At 45.5% G+C, this 26,061-nt stretch overlaps 1 protein-coding gene across 2 annotated transcripts in view; it reads left to right on the forward strand.

Moving 5' to 3' along the window:
• Positions 1–26,061, forward strand: part of NPR3 (natriuretic peptide receptor 3) — a 76,169-nt gene that overhangs the window by 21,413 nt on the left and 28,695 nt on the right. For both annotated transcript variants that reach the window (XM_069745986.1, XM_069745987.1), the window contains exons 2-3: positions 2,752–2,874; positions 10,680–10,846. In XM_069745986.1, the coding sequence (XP_069602087.1) occupies positions 2,752–2,874; positions 10,680–10,846 (290 nt within the window). The remainder of the gene's footprint in view (positions 1–2,751; positions 2,875–10,679; positions 10,847–26,061) is intronic.

Raw genomic sequence — 26,061 nt, forward strand, 5'->3', positions numbered from 1 at the left:
TATTTAGACTTATTCCCCGGGGTTTTGCAGCGAGGAGTAGCATTGCATTAGCAAAGCTCCTTGCTGCAAAATGTTTTAACCCCTTCAGAAGGATTTACATCGTTGGACGTTACAGATCTGCGGAGGGTAAGTATATTGTTGGTTTATTATGTTTTTTCTTTCACAGAACGAGGGTCTTCAGTGACTGGATTGGGCGTAGAATAAAATACTCCAACAACCATTGTTTTTATTTCATTAAAATAATTTTAAATAATGTGTTTGTGTTTTATTTAACCCTTTACTACAATTGGATTAATAATGGATAGGTGTCATAATTGACGCCTCTCCATTATTAATTAGGCTTAATGTCACCTTACAATAGCAAGGTGGCATTAACCCTTCATTACCCCATATCCCACCGCTACACGGGAATGGGAAGAGAGTGGCCAAGTGCCAGAATAGGTGCATCTTCCAGATCTGCCTTTTCTGGGGTGGCTGGGGGCAGATATTTTTAGCCAGGGGGGGGGGCCAATAACCGTGGACCCTCTCCAGGCTATTAATATCTGCCCTCAGTCACTGGCTTTACTACTCTGGCGGAGAAAATTGCGCGGGAACCCACGCCAATTATTTCCGCCATTTAACCCTTTATTTTAAGAGCTAGAACGGCCAAATTTTGCAGATACACTCTACTGACATTAGTAGTGTGGAATCTGCAAAAAAAATGGAGCGAAGACATGGTTTACTGTATGTAAACCAGGTCTCAAATCATGTCGGGTTTTAGGAAGGAGAAAGAAAAAGCCGGTAATTGAATTACCGGCTTTCAAGCTGTATAGCGCTGGAAAAAATAGTAATATATATACATATATGTGTCTACTGACATATATATATATATATATATATATATACCTATTCTATGTGTACACATTTATTCTACCTATTCTACTGTAAGCTGTCAGTGTGATTTTACTGTACACCGCACTGAATTGCCGGCTTTTCTCTCTAACAGCGCTGCGTATTTCTCGCAAGTCACACTGCTTGTCCGTGTGTGATCCGTATTTTTCACGCTTCCATAGACTTTCATTGGCGTATTTCTTGCGCAGTACGGTGACAAACGCAGCATGCTGCGATTTTGTACGGCCGTAGAAAGCCGTATAATACTGATCAGTAAAATACGGCAGATAGGAGCAGAGGCATAGAGAATAATTGTGCCGTATTTTTTGCGAGTTTTACGGACGTAGTTTCTGCGCTCTTACGTCCGTAAAACTCGCAAGTGTGAAGCCGGCCTTAGGATCACTCCAGAATGTGACACGGCTTCACCTTGGGCCTTTAGGTCCACTCACTATGCACTCCAGGCCTCATAACAGGAAACTGTCACTTTCCCTGCGACTCAGCCGCTCCGACTATGGGCTAGTCCTAAACTTAACGCTGACTGTCCCTGCCAACTACCTGTTGCTGGGCAGACTGCAGCTTCATCACTAACTATCCGTATCGTGAAACTACGTACATACCAGAAGAAGGCGCAATGACGGTTCAATAGGTAAGAGTATTTTTTTTTCCAGATTTCAGGAATGAAAAAGGGATAGCAACTAATTTATGGGTTTCTATTTTGCCAACTATGAAATTTTGATAAGTTGGAGGATGTCCTTCTGCTTGGGAATTATGAGGAATGGCTCCTCATTTGCAGACTTGGGTTGGTTTTGTGTTGTTGCACAAACAGCCATTTATTTGCATTATATCACGTATCCTCACTCACAGCCACTGCGGAGCCCATATGTGGCAGCCATATTTTCCCCCCCGATGATGATCTGTTCCCTATCACCCCATTTCTGAGCCGTCTTCCTTAAAGGGTTTGACTTAGATGGAAGTTGAGTGCTAATTATAAGTAGACCTGACCCAAGGCAGCCATTGCCCCCCTTAGCTCCAAGGGGGAGAGGAATTGTGGAACCAAGTTTTGCAGGTGGGTCAATGATGACTGTTTCACAAACAGCGCCACACCTGTCAACAGGTATTGTCTGGTATTGCAGCTCAGTTCCATTCACTTCAGTGGAGCTGACTCGCAGTGTCAGACACAAATCCTGGTCAGGACTGGTGAGGTTTTAAGAAGAAAGCAGCCAAATTCTGATTTATTCCAGGAGGTGAGAAGTTTGTAGTAGTTTTAATGTCTTTCTTGTCTGCTGGACTTCACTTCGCTCCTTGCGGGGGGAGCGCGGTCGCTTCCAGCGCCTCATTTACATGGAATGTGAAGCACACAAACAAGCTGCCTGCTATTTACATAAAATGATATTTATCGGGTGAATGTGCTCATTGTGCCCGGCTCTGCCGCTCTGCCGGTTAATCAGTGGAGGCTGAGCTTATAATTTGCAGCACGTCGAGTGGGCAAATGCTGCAGCTCAAGACGTCGAGGCACAATATGTTTATTTTACCTCTATTTTACCTTTTGCAATAAAGAGATGAAGACAAAAAGTAAAGAGACTCTGATGTATGTAACGTCCCTTTAAATAGTGTAGTACTCGCCATACCACTAGTTTTGAGCACATAAGGTGGGGGGTCATTCAAAGGCTGACTGTCAGATTTGACGGTCTGGATTGGGGGTTATATAACAGCTCTGAGTTGCCTTATGATAGTTCGATAAGTCAATATAATTGGATTTCTCCAAATATATGATGACGAAATCAGCTCTGCTACATCCTCAGTTTTTTTTAGGTGCATTGCGAGTACTTAGACTTGATATTCTAGGTGGTTGATTTTATTTTTGCTGTTTTTCTCCTTCAGTCGTGATAATGTGCGCGAGCAGCGACACCGTCCGGAACATCATGTTGGCCGCACACCGACAAGGACTGACCAAAGGGGACTACGTCTTCATCAACATTGAACTCTTCAACAGCTCGTCATATGGTAGGTTGAGCTTCATCTTGCTAACCAGTTCCGTTAACGGTCTCTGTGTTTGTTCAATCTCATACTTATCACCAAGGCTGGTCACTGTCTATCTCAAAATCAACACCCTCTTGTTCTGCTGCCGCTGTTATTATTTTCACACATTCAATGCCTGGAAAAAAAAAGTGTTTTACCTATATGCGATTCATACTAATGGCTTTATTACACGTAGGCCTACCCTTACAAATATAATCAAATGACTGGATAAGTCACTGCTTCCCACAAGATCGGCACACCCCTCTTCTTTTGTTGTGAACTTTTACCTGCCACCCAGTGATGAAGAGTATTGTTGGTGGGACTCAATGTCAAATCTGTACCAGGGCCCAAATTACCATGTGCAGAGGGGTCTTCACGCTCTTTTAAGGACCAGGGCTGACATGCAACTGCTTGCCACTGACTCTGTCACTTTATCAGTAATACTGTGAAAGCAGAGGACAGGTCACTGCCTCTCACAAAGTCAGCATCTTTCTCCTCTGTTGCTGTGACCACTCATATCTGACTGGCTGCCTAGTCACCTTTCCTTATCACCTCACCTTCTTTGTCACACTGACCATGCCATACTGAGTCCACGATACAGTGAATGCAGTCCCTATAAAAGGTCACTGCCTCTCACAAAATCAACACTCTCTTCCTCTTTTGCTGTGAGGACTCCTATCATCTTTCACTGCCTATAGTTTTCCATTTTCCTGCTTTATGGCACTGTCTTTCCATAGGGTATCAAGTTATTAATTATGCAATGACTGGAGTAAACAGGTCACTGCCTTCCATATGATAAACATACTCCCCCTCTGTCGCTTTGACCACTTTCTATCATGTGATTGACTTCAGAGTGTTTTTTTCCCTGCCTACTTTATCACACAGTCATTCCATAGGGAGCCAAGTTATCAATAATACAATGGTAGGAATGAACAGGTCACTGTATCCTACAAAATCAACATACTCCCCTCTCTGCCGTGGGTATCGCTCATATCTGATTGACTGCATAGGGTTCTGTCCTTACCTGCTCTATGGCTCTGATTCTGCTCTATGCCGCCATGTTCTCAATATTACAGGGACAAGAGTGGCGAGGTCACTGCCTCCCACAAGATCAGCACATTCCTCTCCTGCTGCTTTGCTTATGTTAGCTGAATTCTGTTCCGAGACGTATGTTATTCAGCTGATTTTATTGCATTGTTTAATCTCATAAATGTGGCCCGTCTTGCGAGAGAACAGATAAATAAATTGATCGATGAGTGAAACCAGATTCCCATCTGCCACTCGGGCGAGGACCTGGGAGATCTGATTTATTCTAGGATTGTTTAGAGTCCTGAAGGTGCAAAGTATTGGAAATGCTTTCTGTATCCTGGCATCAATGTGTCAACAGATCCGAGTCCTTGATGGAGCCAGATGCTGTTTGCTGCGAAGACTGATGGAAAGTAAACTTAGCTTACCGCTTTCCAGGTTGAGCATTAATCTTGTGAATCGGCCCTGAACGGCCCTCGCTCACGAAAAAAAAAAAAATAGCTTCCCTTGCATCATTTCTAGTGTAAGGTGACCTACATGGCTGATTTCTCCTGAAAACAGCGCCACCATTTTCCACTGTTTGTTTCTGGTATTGCAGATCAACTCCATTAAAGTGAGCTGTGCTAAACTTCAATATCATACACAAACTGTGGCCGAGTGCGGTGCCATGTTTTTATAACCCTGTACAACCCCTTTAAGGCTTAAAGGGGTCATTAATCATAAATATGTATAATTGCTGGGGGTCATGTGACAGACACCCATGGCGCCTGACTGACCGTAACGGAGCAAATGTGAACACCGCATAAGAAAAATCATGCCGAAACTCAGGTTTAATGAGGACTTGTTACTTACCCTGTTGTGAATTCCGCTCTTGGGCTCCCTCCGGTGGTTGTAAGTGGCACTTTTATGAGTTCTGCTCTTGGGCTCCCTCTTGTGGTTTCAAGTGGTATGGCTGCTCCTTAGATTTTGCTGTCAGCAGCTGCTTCCACTGATCGTCTTTTCTGCTCGGCTATTTATGCCTGGCTCTTTCTTCAGCCAGTGCCACTTGTAAATGGTTCCTGGTTGGATTCACATCTCTTTGGATTTCCCTGTTATCCTGACCAGTTCAGCAAAGCTAAGTTCTTGCTTGCTCTTTTCTGTCCACAGTTTGTGGACTTATCCGTTCTGTGCTTTCTATGTTTGTCCAGCTTATCAGTATGAATTAATTCTGTCTTGCTGGAAGCTCTGGGAGGCAGATTTGCCCTCCACACCTTTAGTCAGGTGTGGAGATTTTTTGTAAACTCTGCGTGGATTTTTGTAGGGTTTTTTACTGACCGCACAGTATTCCATCCTGTCCTGTCTATCAAGCTAGACTGGCCTCCTGTGCTCATCCTGGTTTCATTCGGTGTATGTCTTTTCCCTCTCCACTCAGTCATTATTTGTGGGTGGCTAATCTATCCTTTGGGGATTTTCTCTGAGGCAAGATAGTTTTCCTGCTTCTGTCTTTAGGGGTAGTTAGCTCTTAGGCTGTGACGAGATGCCTAGGGAGAGTTAGGAGCATTCCACGGCTACTTCTAGTGTTGTGTTGAGCTTAGGGACTGCGGTCAGTAGAGATACCACTTCCTTCAGAGCTCGTTCCATGTTGCTCCTAAACCACCACATCATAACATTACCCCTGGTGTAAACGCCGCTGTTCTCCAGAGTCTGACGTCGTTTTTCTTGTGTTCCTGAGACTCTCCGTTCTTGAGATATAACCCCTCATCCCTGTATGTAAATGTAATCTTTTTCTCCAAATGAGCGTGTCCGTCAACTGTTCCTCATGAGGGTCACCTTGAGGACCACACCCACTTGTTAAAAACACATACAGGGAAGAAGGGGCAAATTAATAAAAGGAAAAGAACACATCCTTGATACACTAATACATCACAGCTGACTAATAATGTAAGAATTAAAGGGTTAATCCCATGGTATTGCCTACACGTTCTGAGAATAAAGGGGCTGTGCGGCGGGTCTCCCAGTCACTGGCTAGGCAGAAAAGGGCAGCACGTGGTCAGGAAAAATTGGCGTATGGGCAGACGCTGCTCTGGGTGTTAGACTGGCATGGTGCTGGTACGGTGCACCAGGTTTAGGTTTCCCCCGTTGGCGCTATCCCAAACCATCCCAAATGCCAGGAGGTGAAATATCCGAGCCCTGCTCTGACTGTAATCTCCCCCCATACTAAGAAGGAAATAATGATCACAAAGAAATCCCCTCATTTCTGTTTGCACATTACAAGGAATTTCCCTGTCACCTGCGACCTCGCCCCACACCGGGCTCATCCACATTCTTACATGCCATGTTTAGCCTGGACGATGCCAGAACTCAACAATCATTTCCTAGTGCAGTGTTTTCATTGGAATAAGTCAATGTTGACATTTGGAAGGGTTTTATGACAGCAGATCCATTAACCATCGTTTCCTACTTCCTCCAGTATAGCTCTGTACAAGGTGAGAGTGGTACAGAGCCACAATACACCACTTATGGTACCATACAGGACCTCCATTTGCCTCTGATTTCATACATCCGACAGAAAAAAAAATCATGCCATGGCCACTTATGTCTCTGCGCAGCTCCTTGGCAGGAAACCATAGGGGCTTGGTCTGCTGCCATATTGTCTCCTTACACACAGCTCGGCCCTAATTGTGCCCTTTCGCATTAGATAAATTTTGGTTGAACTCAGGATCAGCTATAAAATGTTCTTGGAGGCGTCCTAACTATCCCAGTGGCAGATGTCAAAGTAGGACAGATTGGACATATTCGATTTTCCATGCCTGATCGTTAAAGTTTTATTACCTTCATGAATCCCTTATCCAAAGAATTTACCGTAATTACTTGCTAATTGTTGGGCCTTCCGAAAACCGATCCCAAAAATGATGTTCTAAAATGCCATCTATTATTTCTCTGTTGGGCTACTGCACTCAGCTATGTGACCACTGCAGCCGATCAGTTTTCATGTGCCGTACTGCCGGCATTATGGCTCCCATCGCTGAGTGGTGATACCTGTAGTACGGCACATGACCGCTGAGGACACTTGTAAGCAAAGGCTTCGAGGACGACAGAGCGCCAATGGTGGGAGAGGTTTTCGTTTTTTGTTTTCATTTATTTTTTAACTTATGATACTTTTTTGGCAGGGAGGCAGAGTAACCAGCAGTGTCAACCAAAAGAGAGGGCATCCCCTGATAACCTGGCGTCTGATGCCCATAGAGGTCAATGACCTCATCAGTCTGGTGTTTGTCGCCTAATAGCAGCACGTGACAAACAAGCAGCACGGAGAGGAATCTGCTTTTCCAGGTGTCAGTTGTCAGCTCTGCTAAATGATAAAGCAAATAAATCCCGATGTGACTGCAGTAGACGCGGCTTTGTCACGCACCCAAGTCCATGGAGGCAGCGATCCAGAGATCCAGAGGTAGCACTCATTTATTAATGCAGCAATAAATATGTCAGTGATACATTACTGGATGATAATGGCCGGGAGAATCCTGAGTGTTGGCAGTGCGTCCTGCTCTGATCCAGTGATTGGGGGGTTCCACCTTTTCTCAGAAAATACAGGCCAAATGAAAAGAGTGAGGAGCTGGGACCCTGAGAGGGGCACCAAGGGGCTATGTGCTCAGAGTCTTTCGGAGCAGAACCTCCCAGTTTTTGAGGAGTTTTGACTTTTTCTGGAGAATTCGGTGAGTACCTGCTCAGTTTCCGCTCCAAAAACAATGTAAAAAACCTCCCAGTGCACATACTCTAAGGGCTATTATTGTCCAGTGTCCCTGACGTCAAGAAAAATTAAAGTGATCATTCCACAAGAGGTTTGGCCTATAACCGTTGTTTCCCGGCTGTCACAAGACTTCTGCCCTAATGGAATAGTAAAGGCTGCAGCCAATCTGTTAAAAATCGTTATTGCGCAAAAATATCTAATCGAGACTTAACCAGGTGCGTTATTCTTAAAAGAAAAATGTCATGATTTTCTGATGAAAGAATAGTGGTTTATTGAATTATCCACCATTGCAGCAAAACGGTTACGAACAGAGTGTTCATGTGTAAATATCAGCGCTTGTCTTGTTACTCATCTTTCCCAAGGTGCTGAATGGTAAAAGTCATCTGTCTGTGTGAAGTCTGAAGTCATCATGGCATGGAGTAGCTAACAGCTGTTGTTCTCGTGTCTTGTCTCATGTCCATGGAGAATGATGGTGAAGGCAGGGAGGTGACCGTCCCACGTGACAAAAAGCCCCCATACCCTCCTAAGAGGCGTTTATATATGTTCAACACTGATCACGTGTCCTCTGTATATGGAGTTAACTTATACTCTGAGCTACATACACAGAAATAGCTTTTGATAGTGTCAGCAAGAAACCATGTGCTCGGAACAGAATAAAAATAAGAATAATTAATATTTAACACAATCACCGACCACTGATTAGAAAGACAGGGATTGTTATTATCCACATCCCTGGTGGTCTAGGGAAGTAAGTGGTTATCACACCCCTGGTGGTCTTGGGAAATAAGTGGATATCACATCCCTGGTGGTCAATGGAAGTGAAAAGGTATCACATCCCTGGTGGTCTAGGGAAGTGAGTTGTTATTATCCACATCCCTGGTGGTTTCTTCAGTAATAATTCCTCCAGAGTACCCCTGTCAGTAATAATGCCTGTTGAATGCCCCCCTTAAGATAAAATGCCTCTAGAGTGCCCCTGTCCGTAATAATACCCTAAGAGCACTCCCTCCAAATAATGCCTTCTGAGGGCCCCCCTTCAGTAATAATGCCTCCAGAGTGCCCCCATTCAGTAATAATACCCCAGAGTGCCCTTGTGAGTAATAATGCCTCCAGAGTGCCCCAATTCAGTAATAATGCCCCCAGAGTGCCCCCTCCAAGTAATACAGTAATGCCCCCTGAGAGCCCCCTTCAGTAATAATGCCTCCAGAGTGCCCGTCATTAATAATGCCCCCTCCAAGTAATACAGTAATGCCCCCTGAGAGCCCTCTTTCAGTAATAATGCCTCCAGAGTGCCCCTGTCAGTAATAATGCCTCCAAAGTGCCCCATTTAGTAATAATGCTTCCAGAGTGGTCATCAGTAATAATGCCCGCAGAGTGCCCCCATTCAGTAATAATGCCTGCAGAGTGCCCCCATTTAGTAATAATGCCTCCAGAGTGCCCCCATTCAGTAATAATGCTTCCAGAGTGCCCGTAAGTAATCATGCTTCCAGAGTCAGCAATAATCCCTCCGCAGTGTCCATCAGTAATAATAACTCCAGAGTGTCCCCCTTCAGTAATAATTAGTGATGAGTGAGTGTACTCGTTGCTTGGGTTTTCCCCATCACGCTCGGGTGGTCTCCAAGCATTTGTTAGCGTTCGGAGATTTAGTTTTCATCATCGCAACTGAATGATTTACAGCTACTAGCCAGCCTGAGTACATGTGGGGGTTGCCTGGTTGCTAGGGAATCCCCACATGTGTTCAAGCTGTCTAGTAGCCGCAAATCACGCTGCTGAGGCTATGAAAACTTAATCTCCGAGCAGTCACAAATACTCAGAGACCCCCCGAGCGTGCTCTGGAAAACCCGGGCAACGAGTACACTCGCTCATCACTAGTAATAATGCCCCCAGAGTGCCCCTGTCAGCAATAATGCCTCCGCAGTGTCCATCAGTAATAACCCCAGAGTGTCCCCCTTCAGTAATAATGCCCCTAGAGTGCCCCTGTCAGTAATAATGTCTTCAGAGTGCCCGTGTCAGTATTGATGCCTGCACAGTGCCCCCTCCAAGTAATACAGTAATGCCCCTTGAGTGCCCTTTTAGTTAATTTGATTAATTAGTGACCTTTAAGTACTAATGACCCAAAAGAGCCCCCACAAAGAAAGTATATACTCATGTAACCTCCGTTGCCACTGAGGTCTCCTCTTCCTTTGCAAGCAACAGCGGGCCAGCACCGGCGGCACAATGCCATGACATCATTGCACCGGGACGCTGACGTCTTGAAGGCCAACGCTCTCCTCTAGCCTGCACTTTACAGACAGTGAGTGCTGGGGCAGGGAGATGGCGGCTTCCTTCTCTACCCCGGGATTGAACTGTAGCACCATCATGTTGATGCCAATACCGTTCAATATGTCGCCCGCTCGCCGGATAGTTGGGCTCCCAGCCACAAGTCCTGGAGTTTTGGTGCTGGCGACACCCCTGTGTAGGGAAGTGCTGGAAGTCCTATCAACAAGTAGGGAGAGGTGTCTACTACACCTACCGCACTGATGGGTGGTGGTCCAGTCACTGGGGCCGGTCAATGGTGGTCCAGTCACTGGGGCAAGTAATGGGTCAAAGTTTGTGGAGACATGGCAGAAGGAACGGTGCCACCTAATAGGAGAGGAGCAAGTTTATAAAAGTATTTCCCGGGGAGTACAAACATTTACTTGTCCGTCCTCATTGACCAAACCAAGGAGCATCCTTGGGGCATGTAGGGACATGTGATATCGGAAGCAACGCATAGAGATACTGTATATTCGCCCAGACATGGCCGTCCCCATCCTGCCCTGTGTTCTTTATAATGCTGATGGAAACTCCACCGGTCCCGACAGACGACCTGTCTTTTAGGAGTGGACGGGGCTAAATAAAGTGCTCCCTGGGTGCATTCCTGCCATTTTTTTTTTTTCCAACTTTGACTGGAACTTTGCAACTTTAGCAGACAATAGTCCATACTGTTATTTACGAACATGGCTATTTACTGCATGGTTCTAGAAGCTGGCCCAGATGGTAAATATTTTTATGTGTCCCCCAGGAGATGGCTCGTGGAGGCGAGGAGACAAGCACGACGTTGAGGCAAAGCAAGCGTACTCATCCCTGCAAACAGTCACTCTACTCAGGACAGTCAAACCCGAGTTTGAGAAGTTTTCCATCGAGGTGAAAAGTTCTGTTCAAAAGCTGGGACTGACCGAAGACGATTACGTAAGTAGCTGATGGCCGGCCTTAGCTGTCTGTAAACAACCTCATAATTTAATCAAAGGTGGCAAAACGCTCGGCGCGGCACAGCCGGCCACAAGAGACGCGAAAACTTAGATGGATTTTATTTAAATAAATATATATATACATGTAAAAATATAACGGCTGCATTGGATTGCTTGGAATTTTGAGATAAAGCAGAGCTGGGTCTGTCATTTGGAACTGCTCGAAACTTTGCTACAATGTATCAGTGCATTGAAAGTGTATCAGTACACTGCACTGATACATTGTAGCAAATAACAGCAATTTCTGTTTTTTTTTTTTTATTATTGAGAATCAAAGGGGATCCTGCTGCTGTCAGATTACAAAGCAAATTTTAAAGGAATTTTCCAGCTTTGTGCAGATTTCTTGTCACTACGGTGTTCAACAAAAAAAAAAAAAACAACCCAAAAACTATATTCTCCCGCTGGATCAGCGCAACTCTTCCGTTCCTTGGTGATCTCAGATCTCATGACATTGTTTTGTCTTGTAAGCGCTGCAGCCCATCAGTGGCTGCTGACGGGCTGCAGCCTCCGCAGTTTCATCAGACGTAACAATGTCGTGAGATCGTTGGGGAACAGCGTTGGTCACGGAGATGAGTATATATTTTTATTTATTTTTTATTTTATTGAGCTACATTGAAAATGAGTTGTCCCATTAAAAAGAATTTATATATATTTTTTTTCTTTTTTAAAATGAAACCTGTTGTTTTTTTTTCTCAAACTTCTTTTTCCTGAATGTTCTGATTGTATATTTTAGACTTATTATTCTATTTTCTGTACGTGGTTACAGTGGCAGTATTTTTGCCTTAGATTCCAAACTGCCCTGGTAGTAGCTATTTACAGGTCTGCTTTACAGCAGTCACATGGCACAAAGAACCTGCAAGCCGGAAGTGACGCCATTGCCTTCTATGGGAGAATGTTGTGAACATGCTCTGTGACCCGTACAGAGGTCATTGTGCAGGATGGGAGGAGGTGAGCTGTGACATCACCAATTGTGAATGGTGGATCCTGTGTTATCTACTGTATATAGAGGTGTTATCAGTCATTGTACAGGAGGAGGAGGTGAGCTGTGACATCACCTATTGTGAATGGTGGATCCTGTGTTATCTACTGTATATAGAGGTGTTATCAGTCATTGTACAGGAGGAGGAGGTGAGCTGTGACATCACCTATTATGAATGGTGGATCCTGTGTTATCTACTGTATATAGAGGTGTTATCAGTCATTGTACAGGAGGAGGAGGTGAGCTGTGAACATCTATTGTGAATGGTGGATCCTGTGTTATCTACTGTATATAGAGGTGTTATCAGTCATTGTACAGGAGGAGAAGGTGAGCTGTGACATCACCTATTGTGAATGGTGGATCCTGTGTTATCTATTGTATATAGAGGTGTTATCAGTCATTGTACAGGAGGGGGAAAAGGTGAGCTGTGACATCACCTATTGTGAATGGTGATTCCTTTATCAGCCATTGTACAGGAGGAGGTGAGCTGAGATACCATGTATTGTGAATGGTGGATCTTGTGTTATTCACTTTCAGCCTTATAGTAGAGTAAGTACCTGACATTTTCTAGCTCACCTAATTCATGAAGTAATCCATATTATGATGCAGAACGGAGGTAACATATACCAGCGCATGTACTATGGAGCCATAGGGAATCGGAGGATCTAAGATTACCACCGTTACATTACCCACATGGGTCATCACCAAGTATGTTACCCTAAGGTCGGCGTCACACTTACCGTATAAAAAAATGGTCCGATTGTGACAGCCGAAAATGGCACAAATATTCCCGAACAGTGATCCGTATGTCATCTGTGTGCAATGCGAGGATGTGACTTTATTTATCGCATAGCTCTCGTCCGTATTACGGTCTAGTGTGACTCCGGCCTAACCCCGTGTCTAACTATCCCAGCCATGTTAGATTGGTTCCTGACGCACCCCAGGCGTTACGCTTACAGTCGCCATTAATGCCACACACTGTTCAAAAACTTCATCAAAAGAGGGTTGAGGTTTTCGATCTCGTCTACCCAACCACCGTGACATCTGCTTCCTTACAAGACTATTAGTTTGTGGTTTTTAACTTTTTTTTCTCTCTCTCAATTCTGACTTTTGTTTTTTCTTCTTGAGAATGAAAGAACATTCAGATAAAAGATGTTCATGGAAATCCTGCGCGCTGCCTGCGCCTCCTGATAACGCGGCCTATCACGCGCCATTGTAGGGCCTCAAAATAGACAATTTGTCCCTGACTTTTCTACGGAAAGAATGCTATCTAGCTTTACAAATCGTTGTATTGAAAGACAAACATGGGCCCGAGTCCAGTGTAATCTAGTTTGAAAGGAAAATATTTGCTCCATCGAAAAACCATAAAAAATGTAAGTGGTTTGACTTTGCACAGAGTTTATTAGGCACAATTTGCATTTCTCATCAGAAAGTAAGCAGCAGGGGTAAGAGACCTATTTATATTCCCCTCAAAACTCATAAATATCTGACGTCTTCTTCCCAAACAGCCTAAAAAGGGCCATTTTATGTAGGGAAAGGCCTATGGCAGCCCTGCTGACCATCACCTGGAGAACACTGGGAGGTCCATGGTGGCTTTTCTGTTGACTCTCTGTATATCCTGGACAATCCTTTGCTTATCTCGACCATCGTGTATGTGTAAACATGACCTTCACAACATTCATAAGCACGAGAACGTAATAAAAAGTTAATTATAATTTCCTGCTCCTTTTATTTGTAAATCTGGCTCCAATTTGGCTCGATTTGTAAACGTTTGAAGCTGTTTACTGCCTAAATCCAGTGCAAAAATAGCAAAAAAAATATCATTAGAATTGTGTAATACCGAGGCCCGTTGAGGTTGTCAACCAGCCACGTAAATTTCTGTGTAAGTGACCATGAATCGAGTCCATATAGTGGTGGCAGGAAGTTCTATGTGCAGTACAAGGCACTGCCTCCTTAGACTGCACGGACTTCTTTATAAACTCCTCCATTACTGGAAATAAAAAGTCTAGGAAAAATTCTAAAAGAAATTTAGGAAAAAATCTGAAAGCCACAAACAGATAGAACAAGAGGGATGTGAAATAGGACATTGTGGTATAATCAGGGTAGGTGTAACAGGAGGTTTTGGGACACCCCTAACCTTGACCCCAATCGTAAACCTAATCCAAACCCTAACTTCAACTTTAGCCCCAACCCTAACCATAACTTTAGCCCCAACCCTAACTTTACCCCCAACACTAACCCTAATCCTTAGGATGGACCATTAGAACTGTTCAGCGTTTATATGGTAATAAAGTAGGAGTCTCTGAGATATGATTCCCAACAATCAAATATTAATGGTCTATCGTGTGAAAAGATCATCCAATGTTCCAATCCTGGACAACCCAATAACAATGATCTTAGCTTGAAAGTTTTTTTTTTTTTTTTTTTTACATCTCTTGATAAAGAATGAATGTTAGGCAGAGCTCGGATCTCCTTGTGGAGACTGGTCATTGGGCAAGGCCATAAGTTTTATTTCCTGCAGGACACTGGTGTTTGGGTAGACATAGAATTTGGATCTCCTGGAGGAGATTGATCATTGGGTAGAGGCAGAGGATAAGTCTTGTGGAGGACACTGTTCATTGGGCAGTAGAAGAGTTTGGATCTCATTGAGGAGTCAGGTTATTGGGCAGAGGCAGAACATGAATCTCCTAGAATAGACTCTTGATTGGTTTGAGGCACAGGATGGATCTCCTTTGCTCATTGGACAGAGGCAGAAACTTGATCTCCTGGAGAAAACTGGCCATTGAGCAGAGGCAGAGCAGGATCTCCTAGAGGAGACTTGTCATTGGGTAAAGGCATGAACTTGGATCTGCTGGAGACTGGTCATTGGGTAGAGCGAGAGCTTGGATCTCTTGGACGAGACTGGTCAGTGAGCAAAGGCAAAAGATCTAATATATCCTGAACTGGTCAGTGATCTTGGTTGTGCAGCGCCCCAGAGATCTGGTCGTTGCAGTATGACACTCTGCCACTAAGGGGAGTGATGGTACGTCTGATGGCACTGAAGGAATTCTAATGACCAGGTATCACCAAGCACACATTACACTTCACACTCCGGCCACTAGGGGGAGCAAAAGGCTTTATTTATTGGGCCACTCCTCACACTGGTAAAACTAGGGGTTGGATAGGAAGTTAGTCAGAAGCTGACTGGGTTGGATTCAGGCAACATCCCGTGGCAGGGGGTGTTGCAGGGAGAAGACACAGGGGGGTCCCTGTCGGGCGTGGGAACCTGGCAGGTGCCTAGCGAACAGAGCAGAACGTTACGGAACCGCGCCTGCACACCCCGTGGCGGTATCCTAAGAAAGTGACACGAAGGGAAGGATATTGTGGAACAGTGAGAAACGAGATCAAGCACAAAGGAGAGCCAGTAGGAGTCGTGCCGTGAGACCGAGGCAACATCCTACTGAGGCGCGTAGCCGGTGGCCGGAACACCGCGGGAGTAACTGACTCTAGGCCTTACTTCAAACTCCGCAGGACAGTTAATTAAGGGTTGGCTGTCTACCTTAAATTTCCTAGGAAGACATAGGGGGCAACGCGTGGAGAGGGGCGTCTCTAGGGTCCTGGAAGAGCTCCGAGCCTTCCCGTCATACGGGTGCGTCCTAGCCATAACATACCTGGGGGACGAGAAACTAGTAACATCTGGAACAAGCGAGAGAGAATTAGAAAGAACGAACGAACGAGAACAGCAGTTGTGAGGACTATTCCGAATGCTCAGCAGGGTAGCACTACAACACACAGGCACTAGTGGCACTGATTTCCACCTGCAAAGGGGACTCTGGATGTGCCCATCGGACCGGCCGGTCTCAGATAGCCCTGTTAAGCGTGCTCTGGATTGAGGATCCTGAAGTCTTCAGTAAAGAGGTAAAGAGACTGCAACCCTGTGTCCTCGTTATTGACTGCACCTCACACCATCACCATCCACCTTACTGGGAAGCCCTGGGGACATACTTCACCTGTGGGAAGGTATACCATCCAGCTGCCATTCCATCACCCCAGCGGACCCCACAGCAGCGTCGGTTACCCTGACCAAACACCACAGGTGGCGTCACGAATCCCTGACAGACTGTACCACCTTTATTGGACGCCCCTTAGCAGGGTCGCGGACCGGGTCTAGCCACCGTGACAGCCTCAGAACCGAACCAGAGAGGCCTGGTACCGAGAACTCGTGGCCCTGTGTCTGGGGGCGCTCCAGTTGTCATGGAGGAGACTGGTCATTGGGCAGAGGCAGAGATTGGATTTCCTGATAGTGAGCAGAGGCAGAAGAAGAAACTGGTCAATGAGCTTGTTTCTCCTGCATGAGATTGATCATTGGGCAGAGGCAGAGCTTGGATCTCCTGACCAAGAATGTTTAGTGAGCAGAGGCAGAGGAGGAAACTGGTCAATGAGCTTGGTTCTCCTGGAGGAGATTGGTTATTGGGTAGTGGTAGAGCTTGCATCTTTTCTAAGACACTGGTCATTTGGTAAAGCCAGGGCTTGAATAACCTTCAGGAAATTGGTTGTTGAGATTTAAGTTCTTCAGCCCAACTGCAATATGCTATATACGTATAAGTATATTGAGAGGTGTTTGTCCCACGTTGGACCCTCAGACACAAGTTTACAACTGTAACCTTTTGACTCCTTGTAGCTATGCCACTGGGTATAATTTCTCCTTCTTTGTAGATTGGTTTATATTCCATGGTTACATTCAGTGGACTTGACCATCAAAAGCTGAGGACGCCTTGTAGATGGTGTCCAGGTCCAAGCTTCCATTCTGACAAGACACAATCTGTAATCTGAGTTGGTCTTGTATCTTCCAAATGTCGCAGTTGGCAAGTGGATTAGCAATTCTACCCAGACCATAACCTGTCCGATATTGGACTGTGGCCTTAATGCAGAGAAAGTCTAGTTTGCGGGGTTTGGCGAGTGTGCCAGTCCCATTTCTTCATGCCAGAAGTGTCTGAATTCCGGAAACACACAGATTATGCCAGCTATACTAATGTACTGCGTTCCTCTGTGTATCACAGCACACTACAGGCCCATATATAATATTCTGATATCGTCTATTTAATGTCAGCACCACGGACAGTGGCTATAATGTAGTGTTTTATCCCTGCACCAAGGCTTAAGCCAAACTGCCGGCAACATGTGAAACTACATGTCTGTCTAGGGTGTGTCTACCAGGGTAGCAGGCCCGGCAGCCCGACGGCTGAGGGAGGACATTACTGCTGGGAAATATGAGGCAGTTAATGATATATTATGTGTAACTTGGCATGGAAAATTGGATGTGGCCCCAAGTTTTACCCCAGCCTGTATTATCATTCTCTGTGACATTACTTATTACATTATGCCAGTGCTGAGACATTGCTATATTTTTCCTGTATTGAGCATTCTACCTGCCTAATACCTGTATGAGACATCGTTTTCTCCCTGTGCCTTTTTTGTGCGGCATTCCTGAGCTATGACATCACTGTGTGTATTATCCCTGTACTGTGACATCACTGTGTGTATTATCCCTGTACTGTGACATCACTGTGTGTATTATCCCTGTACTGTGACATCACTGTGTGTATTATCCCTGTACTGTGACATCACTGTGTGTATTATCCCTGTACTGTGACATCACTGTGTGTATTATCCCTGTACTGTGACATCACTGTGTGCATTATCCCTGTACTGTGACATCACTGTGTGTATTATCCCTGTACTGTGACATCACTGTGTGCATTATCCCTGTACTGTGACATCACTGTGTGTATTATCCCTGTACTGTGACATCACTGTGTGCATTATCCCTGTACTGTGACATCACTGTGTGTATTATCCCTGTACTGTGATATCACTGTGTGTATTATCCCTGTACTGTGACATCACTGTGTATTATCCCTGTACTGTGACATCACTGTGTGTATTATCCCTGTACTGTGACATCACTGTGTGTATTATCCCTATGTATTTGGGAGAGCAATCAAGGCCATGGCAAGTGCGTTCCTATTCCAGCTTTTTCTGTAGGACCCTATAGTTATTTGTTAGGCCCCTGATAGTTGCTTTTATTATGATGATCATGATGACGGATCTCCTTGGGGATCCTGTGTGGTCGTACATTCACGCGACATTATATTGCTGTAATTTGCCGGAGAAGATGGAGGCTCATAGACTGCAGTGGCATGGCTTGTGTGCAAACATGGCATGTACTGGGTGTCAGAGGGGTGGCTACAAGCCACTGAGCCTCGTCCAGAGTGTTTAGATACAGAACCGGGTCTGTGAACTGAAATTTTGCTCAAGATGAAGAAAAAACAAGTTATGTCTCCGCAGTGAGCCGCGGCGTTGTACTGCCTGCCAATGACAATGGCTGCTTGTTCTCCCCTTGTGTCGGCGGCTCTGCGGTTACTTAATGTGAATTACTACGATCAAAATGTCAGATGTTGAGAAACCGCTTCTGACATTGTCCTATGTGATCAGATGAAAGTGCAGCGAAACATGAAAGGAAAATGCAAAACAGATTATTGTCCCTTTCAATTGTGGTTTGCACACATGTAATTTGTCAGACATGCTTTAAGTTACACAATCCAGACTCCGAGAGGCTCGTCCAGGCATTGTATGCTAAAAATGGGACCTCGGAAGAGAATGCGGGGGCAAGGAACACAAGAAGTCATGTGTCCTCTACATGCATCCTAATGATAAAGCTAGTAGCCATAGGGGCCATCAGAACACTTGGTAAGGATCCTCAATGTCCTGACACTAGGGCTTCAGGTCCGAGTCCAGTAAGGATCCTCGATGTCCTGACACTAGGGCTTCAGGTCCGAGTCCAGTAAGGATCCTCAATGTCCTGATACAAGGGCTTCAGGTCCGAGTCCAGTAAGGATCCTCAATGTCCTGACACCAGGGCTTCAGGTCCGAGTCCAGTAAGGATCCTCAATGTCCTGATACAAGGGCTTCAGGTCCTCGTCCAGTAAGGATCCTCGATGCCCTGACACTAGGGCTTCAGGTCCGAGTCCAGTAAGGATCCTCAATGTCCTGACACTAGGGCTTCAGGTCCGAGTCCAGTAAGGATCCTCAATGTCCTGACACTAGGGCTTCAGGTCCGAGTCCAGGAATTAGCTTTATGGTGACTCCTTAAAGAGTTATTCCAAACTGGTCTCTAGAGGTTCGACACCTGGGACCACCACAGATCCCGGAATATTAGAGAGAAGCAATGAGTCTAAGGGACTGCTGGAAAAAGTTGAACGCTGTACCCCGCATTTAGAAGCATTTTGTAATTTTACTTATTTACGAAGATGAGACAACTCCTTAAATATAATTATCTCGGCTTCGGGTTAGTCTATTGTTCAGGCCAAGGTTGGACACATATTGACATATACATATCGTGGCATCATTTGTCATGACGTCACATTATATTAGGGTTTTACATAGGACTGCGTCTAAGCGTGTAGACTTCCGTTTGGCCACGCTGAGCCTCGTACTCGATATTTAATAAGACGTTCCAGCAGATTCCACATGTAGTTGTCCTCAAAAGTCCTTTTCTCCCAGGAATACAGCGCACACAGAAGGCGTACTCCGAGCCCTGAAATGTTGCATCAGGCGGCACAAGGAGCACAACGTTGAGCTTTGGCCTCCAAACAACATTCCTTTATGTGAAAATAATTCCAGATAGCGTGCTAAATCTCCCAGTGTTTCACCAGTAAACTCTACATTCAGCCGCTTTCTATAAAATAATTCCCGACATTTCCTTCATAGAGATTTTCTTCAGCAAAGACTGAACTCAGCTTTCGGGCTCCTTAATGCCACCTCTGTTCCCGGGATGACGAGAATTCCTTAAATGCTGTTTTCATTTCTTCATCAGTATTCTGGAGTGGAATCGTTCTTGGTCCTGGATATTCGTAATTACCAAGGCCCAAATTGTCCCTAATTAACCCTATACAACTTACCATACATGGACGCTATAACTCCTGGTACCTCCATTAACATAAGAACGTAAAGACGTGTAGCAATCCAAGGTTTAAAGGGGCTCTCCATTTTGGACAACTTCTTTTAGTTGGAAATGTTTCCCCCAGCAATAAGTTGATTACATGGTGGTATATCTATGTAGACCTCTATGTACGTACTACTATATGTAGAAAACTCTTGGGACCCAAACATATGACACCTCCAGGGGCTTCTCTCATTAATATGGAGCTTCCCCTCTGCAGATATAACGGCTCTCGATCTTCTGGGGAGGATTTCTACAAGATTTTGGAGGCATCTGTGAGGATTCTTTGCCCTTTCGTCAAGAAGAGGATTTGTGAGGTCAGACCTTGATGTTGGGTGGAGGCCAGGCTCACAATCTCCATTATTGGTGGAGAGTCCAGTGATGGCGGCTTTACAACACTCCATCCGACTCTCGGCATTGTGCTTGGTGATGTACGGCTGCTCGGCCGTGAAGCTTCCGATGGGGGCGCAGTGTTTGTGCTGATGTTATACCAGAGCTGGTCTGGACTCTTCAGTTATTGGGTCAGCCAAATCGTGGTGACTTTTCTGCCTTCTGCTCCTCAGCTCTCGCACCCCTTCTCTGTAATGTTATGGGGTCTCCACTTCGTGGCTGAGTTGCTGCTGTTCTGTCCACTTCTCAATAGTATCACTCACAGGCGATGGGGGGAAGATTCAGGAGGAAGAAATGTCATTGTCGGACTTGTTACACCGGTGACGTGTTGGATGTTTTACACAAGGGCGCAAGAGGCCCGATATTATACTCTGGGGGAAAATGGGGCCCGATGTTACACACCAGGGGGCAATGGGGCTGGAAGTTATACTATGGGGGCAATGGTGCTGGATGATATGATATACTCCAGGGGGCAATGAGGCCTGATGTTATACACCAGGGGCAATGGGGCTGAATTTTATACACTGGGTTCCAAGGGGGCAGGATGTTACTAGGCATGAGGGGCTGGGGGCCAATGGGGCTGGAAGTTATACTCCAGGGGTAATGGGGCCGAATGTTATACATCGGGGGCCAATGGGGCAGGATCTTGTAGACTGGGTGCGAGGGGCTGGATGTTATACACCAGGGGCAATGGGGCCAGATGTACTGTAATACACCAGGGGCAATGTGGCAAGATGTAATACACCAGGAGCAATGGGGCTGGATGTTATACTCTGGGCAATGAGTCTGGATGTTATACACTGGGGGCAATGGGGCCAGATATTATACTCTGGGGGCAGTGGGGCCGGATGTTATGCACCAGGGGCAATGGGGCCGGATGTAATACACCAGGGGCAATGGGGCCGGATGTAATACACCAGGGGCAATGGGGCCGGATGTTATACACCAGGGGCAATGGGGCTGGATGTTATACATCAGGGGCAATGGGGCTGGATGTTATACATCAGGGGCAATGGGGCTGGATGTTATACTCTGGGGGGCAATGGGGCTGGATGTTATACTCTGGGGGCAGTGGGGCCGGATGTTATGCACCAGGGGCAATGGGGCCGGATGTAATACACCAGGGGCAATGGGGCCGGATGTAATACACCAGGGGCAATGGGGCTGGATGTTATACATCAGGGGCAATGGGGCTGGATGTTATACTCTGGGGGGCAATGAGGCTGAATGAAAAACCCGAATTCACTGTTTAAGACGTGTATTAATGCTTTGTGGATACAGTGCACAGTGTGCGTGAGTGATATTGGCCGCTTTTCTTGTGACTTGTGATGCACTTTTATTACTGTTTGTCAGTTTTTGTTTCTTTGGCCGTTATTACTCCTATCTGGGAGCTCGCTTTTAGCACCGAGCTCTTACCTCACTTCGAGTCGCCGGCATTAATCAGATTCGTTTCCAGCTTCATTGCCTCTCACTTAAACAGACCCACCCCATAGACCAAAGTTTATTTAACGTGTTTTCATTCTGCACGTCCAACTCCATTAAATCCCCGCTCTGTGTCATCCCAGTGAGCTCCATTCCTCGGATAGCATGCCTGAAATGCAGGATGCCGGGAATGAATTAAAACGGCCACCAGGGATCGCCAGAGAAACCACAAAAACCAAACGAAATGAAAAGCATAATAACGCCTTCATCTGTCGGAATTTCTGACAAGGAAAACAAAAAAAACAAAAAAAGGTTTATTCTTGCGTGAGGTGGATGCGCCGTTTTTGTGTACGCAGCATGACGACCCCAGGACGAAAAACGAATGAAACAAAGTAATTAGGCGAAGCGTAAAAGTAGCATAAACCATTATTATGTGAGGTTAGCAAAGCAAACCGCAGGACATACGGCCAGTTTGCCTTAGGTTTAGTGGTATGTGATGCACTTCCAGTCACTGCTTTCTTATTCATTGGCTTCTGTGTAAATGTGGAGAGACTGCTCTTAAAGGGACACTAAAAAGGCAAAAAAATATTCGTACAACTTTTTCATGATTTCCTTATTTTTTTATTTTTTTTTTTTTTTGCTTTTTTTATTGCAATCCGAAGGGTGACAATACTTGTCCACAAATAAAGAAAACTTATCTACATGTTTCCTAGAAAGCAGCCATTTTTCCCCTGCTTTCATGAAATGAGTTGTCCGAGTAGTGGACAACCCCTTTAAGAAGGAAAGAAGGATATAGCTGCTTCATAAATTTGAGTAATATGAGACTTTGCGGTGGATTCTCGAAGCGAAGTCTTTGGTCCAGATAAGCAGTTGTTGTGCAGCGCGGACAAAAGATGTTGGTACAGCAGGAACAACAGGAGCGATAGTGGTAGAACAACAAAAAGGAGGAGGAAAGGGGACTAATGGGATTCAATGAAGTTTAGTTAAGTTTAGACAGTGATATATGAGAGCTGAGTTGGCCACAAAGTCTAATTCAAAGCTGGCAGTGGTGCAGCAGAGCTGATACAGTGATGGCAGAGCTAAGTTTGTCACAGAGTCTAGTGTAGAGATGGAAGCAGAGTTTACTCACTGGTATCAGAGCTAAGTTTGTCACAGAGTACACTGGCAGTGGTATGGCAAAGTTGACTCAGTGACGTAGCAGAGCTGAGTTTGTCACAAAGTCCAATATAAAGCTGGCAGCGGTATGGCGCAGTTGACTTAGCAATGTAGCAGAGCTGAGTTTGTCACAGAGTCCAGTATAGCTGAGATGGGTTTATCAAAGGGTTTAGTGATGTACATCTGGTTTGCAGTATACTAGATCTGGTCTTGTCGTGAAGTCCTAGATCAGATGCTGTCCATGGTAGCGGCATGGCTCTCACAACCTGAATACTCAGGTGGCGAACCACTGCCTGAGCTGGCCTAAAAGGCCTGGAGGCAGGATGTTGGCTGTCATCACAACCTGATGTGTCCAGGACCAGAAAGAACTGGCGGCAGGAGGGGGAGGAGGACACGGCGCCTAGATCCAGGAGAGGCAAGTAATAAAAGGGACAGTCCATTAATGCAGTCTCTGGCAATACGCAGATTATTGTATCTCACTGCTAAATCACATTTCATTGACGCAAGAATCTAGTGTCCGATTATTTCCTTACAGCGCCACCACAGAGGAAATTAAGTATTGCACAGGCAGGTCTTCCAAAGACTATCTCGGTACCTGGGCGCCACTTTGGGGGTCGCTATTATTTCAATAGAGTATTGTAAGAGTGGGCTTTCTAAACCAGACCACCCAGTTTATGTATTTGGGCGCCATTAAATAATATCTACCACTTCCCCTCAGATTGCCATTTACAGTACCAGGTCTCACATGGAACTGCAACCACTTAATCCTCTTTAGCAATGTCTGTTATTGCACACAACGGTGGACGAGCTGCCATAAGAGTATACAGTATCCGCTCATGACCACAGTGGACTTGCCGAAAACATGGAGATCAGCAGAGTCACTGATGCCTGTACACGTATATGTACTTAATGGTCACTGATGCCTGTACATGTATGTATATGGAGGTAATGGGTCACTGATGCCTGTACAGGTGTATGGAGGTAATGGGTCACTGAAGCCTGTACATATATATGGATGTAATGAGTCACTGATGCCTGTACATGTATATGTACTTAATGGGTCACTAATGCCTGTACATGTATATGGAGGTAATTGGTCACTGATACCTGTACATGTATGTGGAGGTAATGGGTCACTGATGCCTGTACATGTATATGGAGGTAATGGGTCACTGAAGCCTGTACATATATATGAACATAATGGGTCACTGATGCTTGTACATGTATATGGATGTAATGGGTCACTAATGCCTGTACATGTATATGGAGGTAATGGGTCACTGATGCCTGTACATGTATATGGAGGTAATGGGTCACTGATGCCTGTACATGTATATGGACGTAATGAGTCACTGATGCCTGTCTGGTGCCCGCAGCAGCTTCTCATTGGGAAGTCTGAAGCAGCCTTAATGAATATTCACGGTGGGAAACTGAACGTCCCATTAATTCCTTCTCCACGTGACTGCTCTCATTATACCCGGCACATTAGGCAGCGCCTGGTTACACTGTACTTTTCTTATATTCGTTGGTGCCAGTCTGCACAACAGAGACTTGGCCGGACTGGACGCAGTTTTGTGCACTTACTACAATATGGGAATCTGTTTAACATTCGGAAATCACTTTGCAAGAAAAACGATCACCAAGGAATAAATAGGAGAAGTCCCATAGATCTGCCCCAAATTGCTCCAAATACTCAGCCGAGATGGCCATCCATATAACCAAGGTCATCCCAAAATCTGTACTCCTTATCCCAAACCTGTCTTCTGCTGGTACGTCTCCATTTTGCCCCTAGTATGGGAAACCCTTGCTTTTGGTGCTATAACTTCTGTATGACAGACCCGGTGATGTTTGGGATACAAGGCATTATGGCGCCAGGTGTCTTCACCTGCCCATTTTTCAGGTCCATGGACAAACCTATGTGGAAAGGAGGACACTTTTGTCTAATCCCATTGCTGAGAGAAGGTTAAAGTACTGGAATGGCAGATTCAGGGTACATGCATCCCATAGACATGCATTCTTGGCCAATTGTTAATGAGTTTTCAATGGAGGAGAAGGAGACACCGTAGCCAGACATTTCCCGGGGAACAAAAGGATTGGGCAATTTAATTCATATATCCCAACCCTTATCATCCCTGATGGATGACGAGTCTGGAGACCTGTAAAAACATTAGATGCTTTGCTGATGCCTTGGCTATGTTTGGACAACTTTATTGGAATGTGTATGGGGGCATTGAAGCAGTTGTCTGGCGCCACTCACTTCTGCTTTGGAGATGAGTGGTGCCGATGGCACAAATGGCCGGTATCGTGCATGTGTCTTATTCTAATTGACAGGCCAACCATGCACGTTTCACTTTACCAGGGGACCTCCTTTGAGATAAAGTATTGAAAAGACTGAATGGAAGCAAAGATTGTGAACCTTCAGATCAGGGGCCAAGTGTCACGGTTGTGTCAGAGGCTGTAGACTGTCGCTCTGCATCTGACTGAAGAAGGTCTCAGCAGTTTGCTTTGTAGACTTCTTCCTGGTCCTTCTGACTCTAGGACCCATTGGCAACCCCCCCTTCCCGGCTCTATTCGACACACCTGAACTGGGTGTTTATAACTCCCAGCTGGCTGCTGGGAGTTGCCGGTGATATTTCCATTTCCCTGTTGAGGCTTGGAGCTATAGCACTCGGCTATCTTATTCTTTGGTGTTTGGTGGACGTCTGTTTTTTCTCTCTGAGTCTACTCAAGCTAAGTGTTCTCTTTGTTCGTCCCTCCTATTCTGTCATTAGTTGTAGTGAGGATTGACTAGTTCATGTCTCGTCCTTCCCTATGCAGGGCTTACTGCTAGGTTCCTGCTCGGCAATGGGTGCAGAACCTATATAGGGACGTTAGGGTAGACAGGGTGATAATAGATATGCCTAGGGGTCTCCTCTCCCCTCCTTAGTGTTGGGTTCCTTTCCCCTTATCCCTTTGTTTTTTGACACCAAGACAACATTTGGGGGCTCCATTTTCCTTCCACTATGAAAGAGCCATGACTCCTGTAAAAGTAACTGGAGAGAGCTGCACGGTCACCATTGCATTTATTCTCTCCCGGAGATGCAACAGGGTTCTGGGGATCACAATACTTCAGTTACAGATGTAGCAAATGCCATTTTTCCCACTTTAGAGCACTAAGTCAGTAGTGTGGGCCATCAAGTCAACTACGTAGCGTCATATTACAAGGGCTATGCTACACAAATGATTGACA

Source organism: Ranitomeya imitator, chromosome 1 (genome assembly GCF_032444005.1).
Source record: "Ranitomeya imitator isolate aRanImi1 chromosome 1, aRanImi1.pri, whole genome shotgun sequence".
Taxonomy (NCBI): domain Eukaryota; kingdom Metazoa; phylum Chordata; class Amphibia; order Anura; family Dendrobatidae; genus Ranitomeya; species Ranitomeya imitator.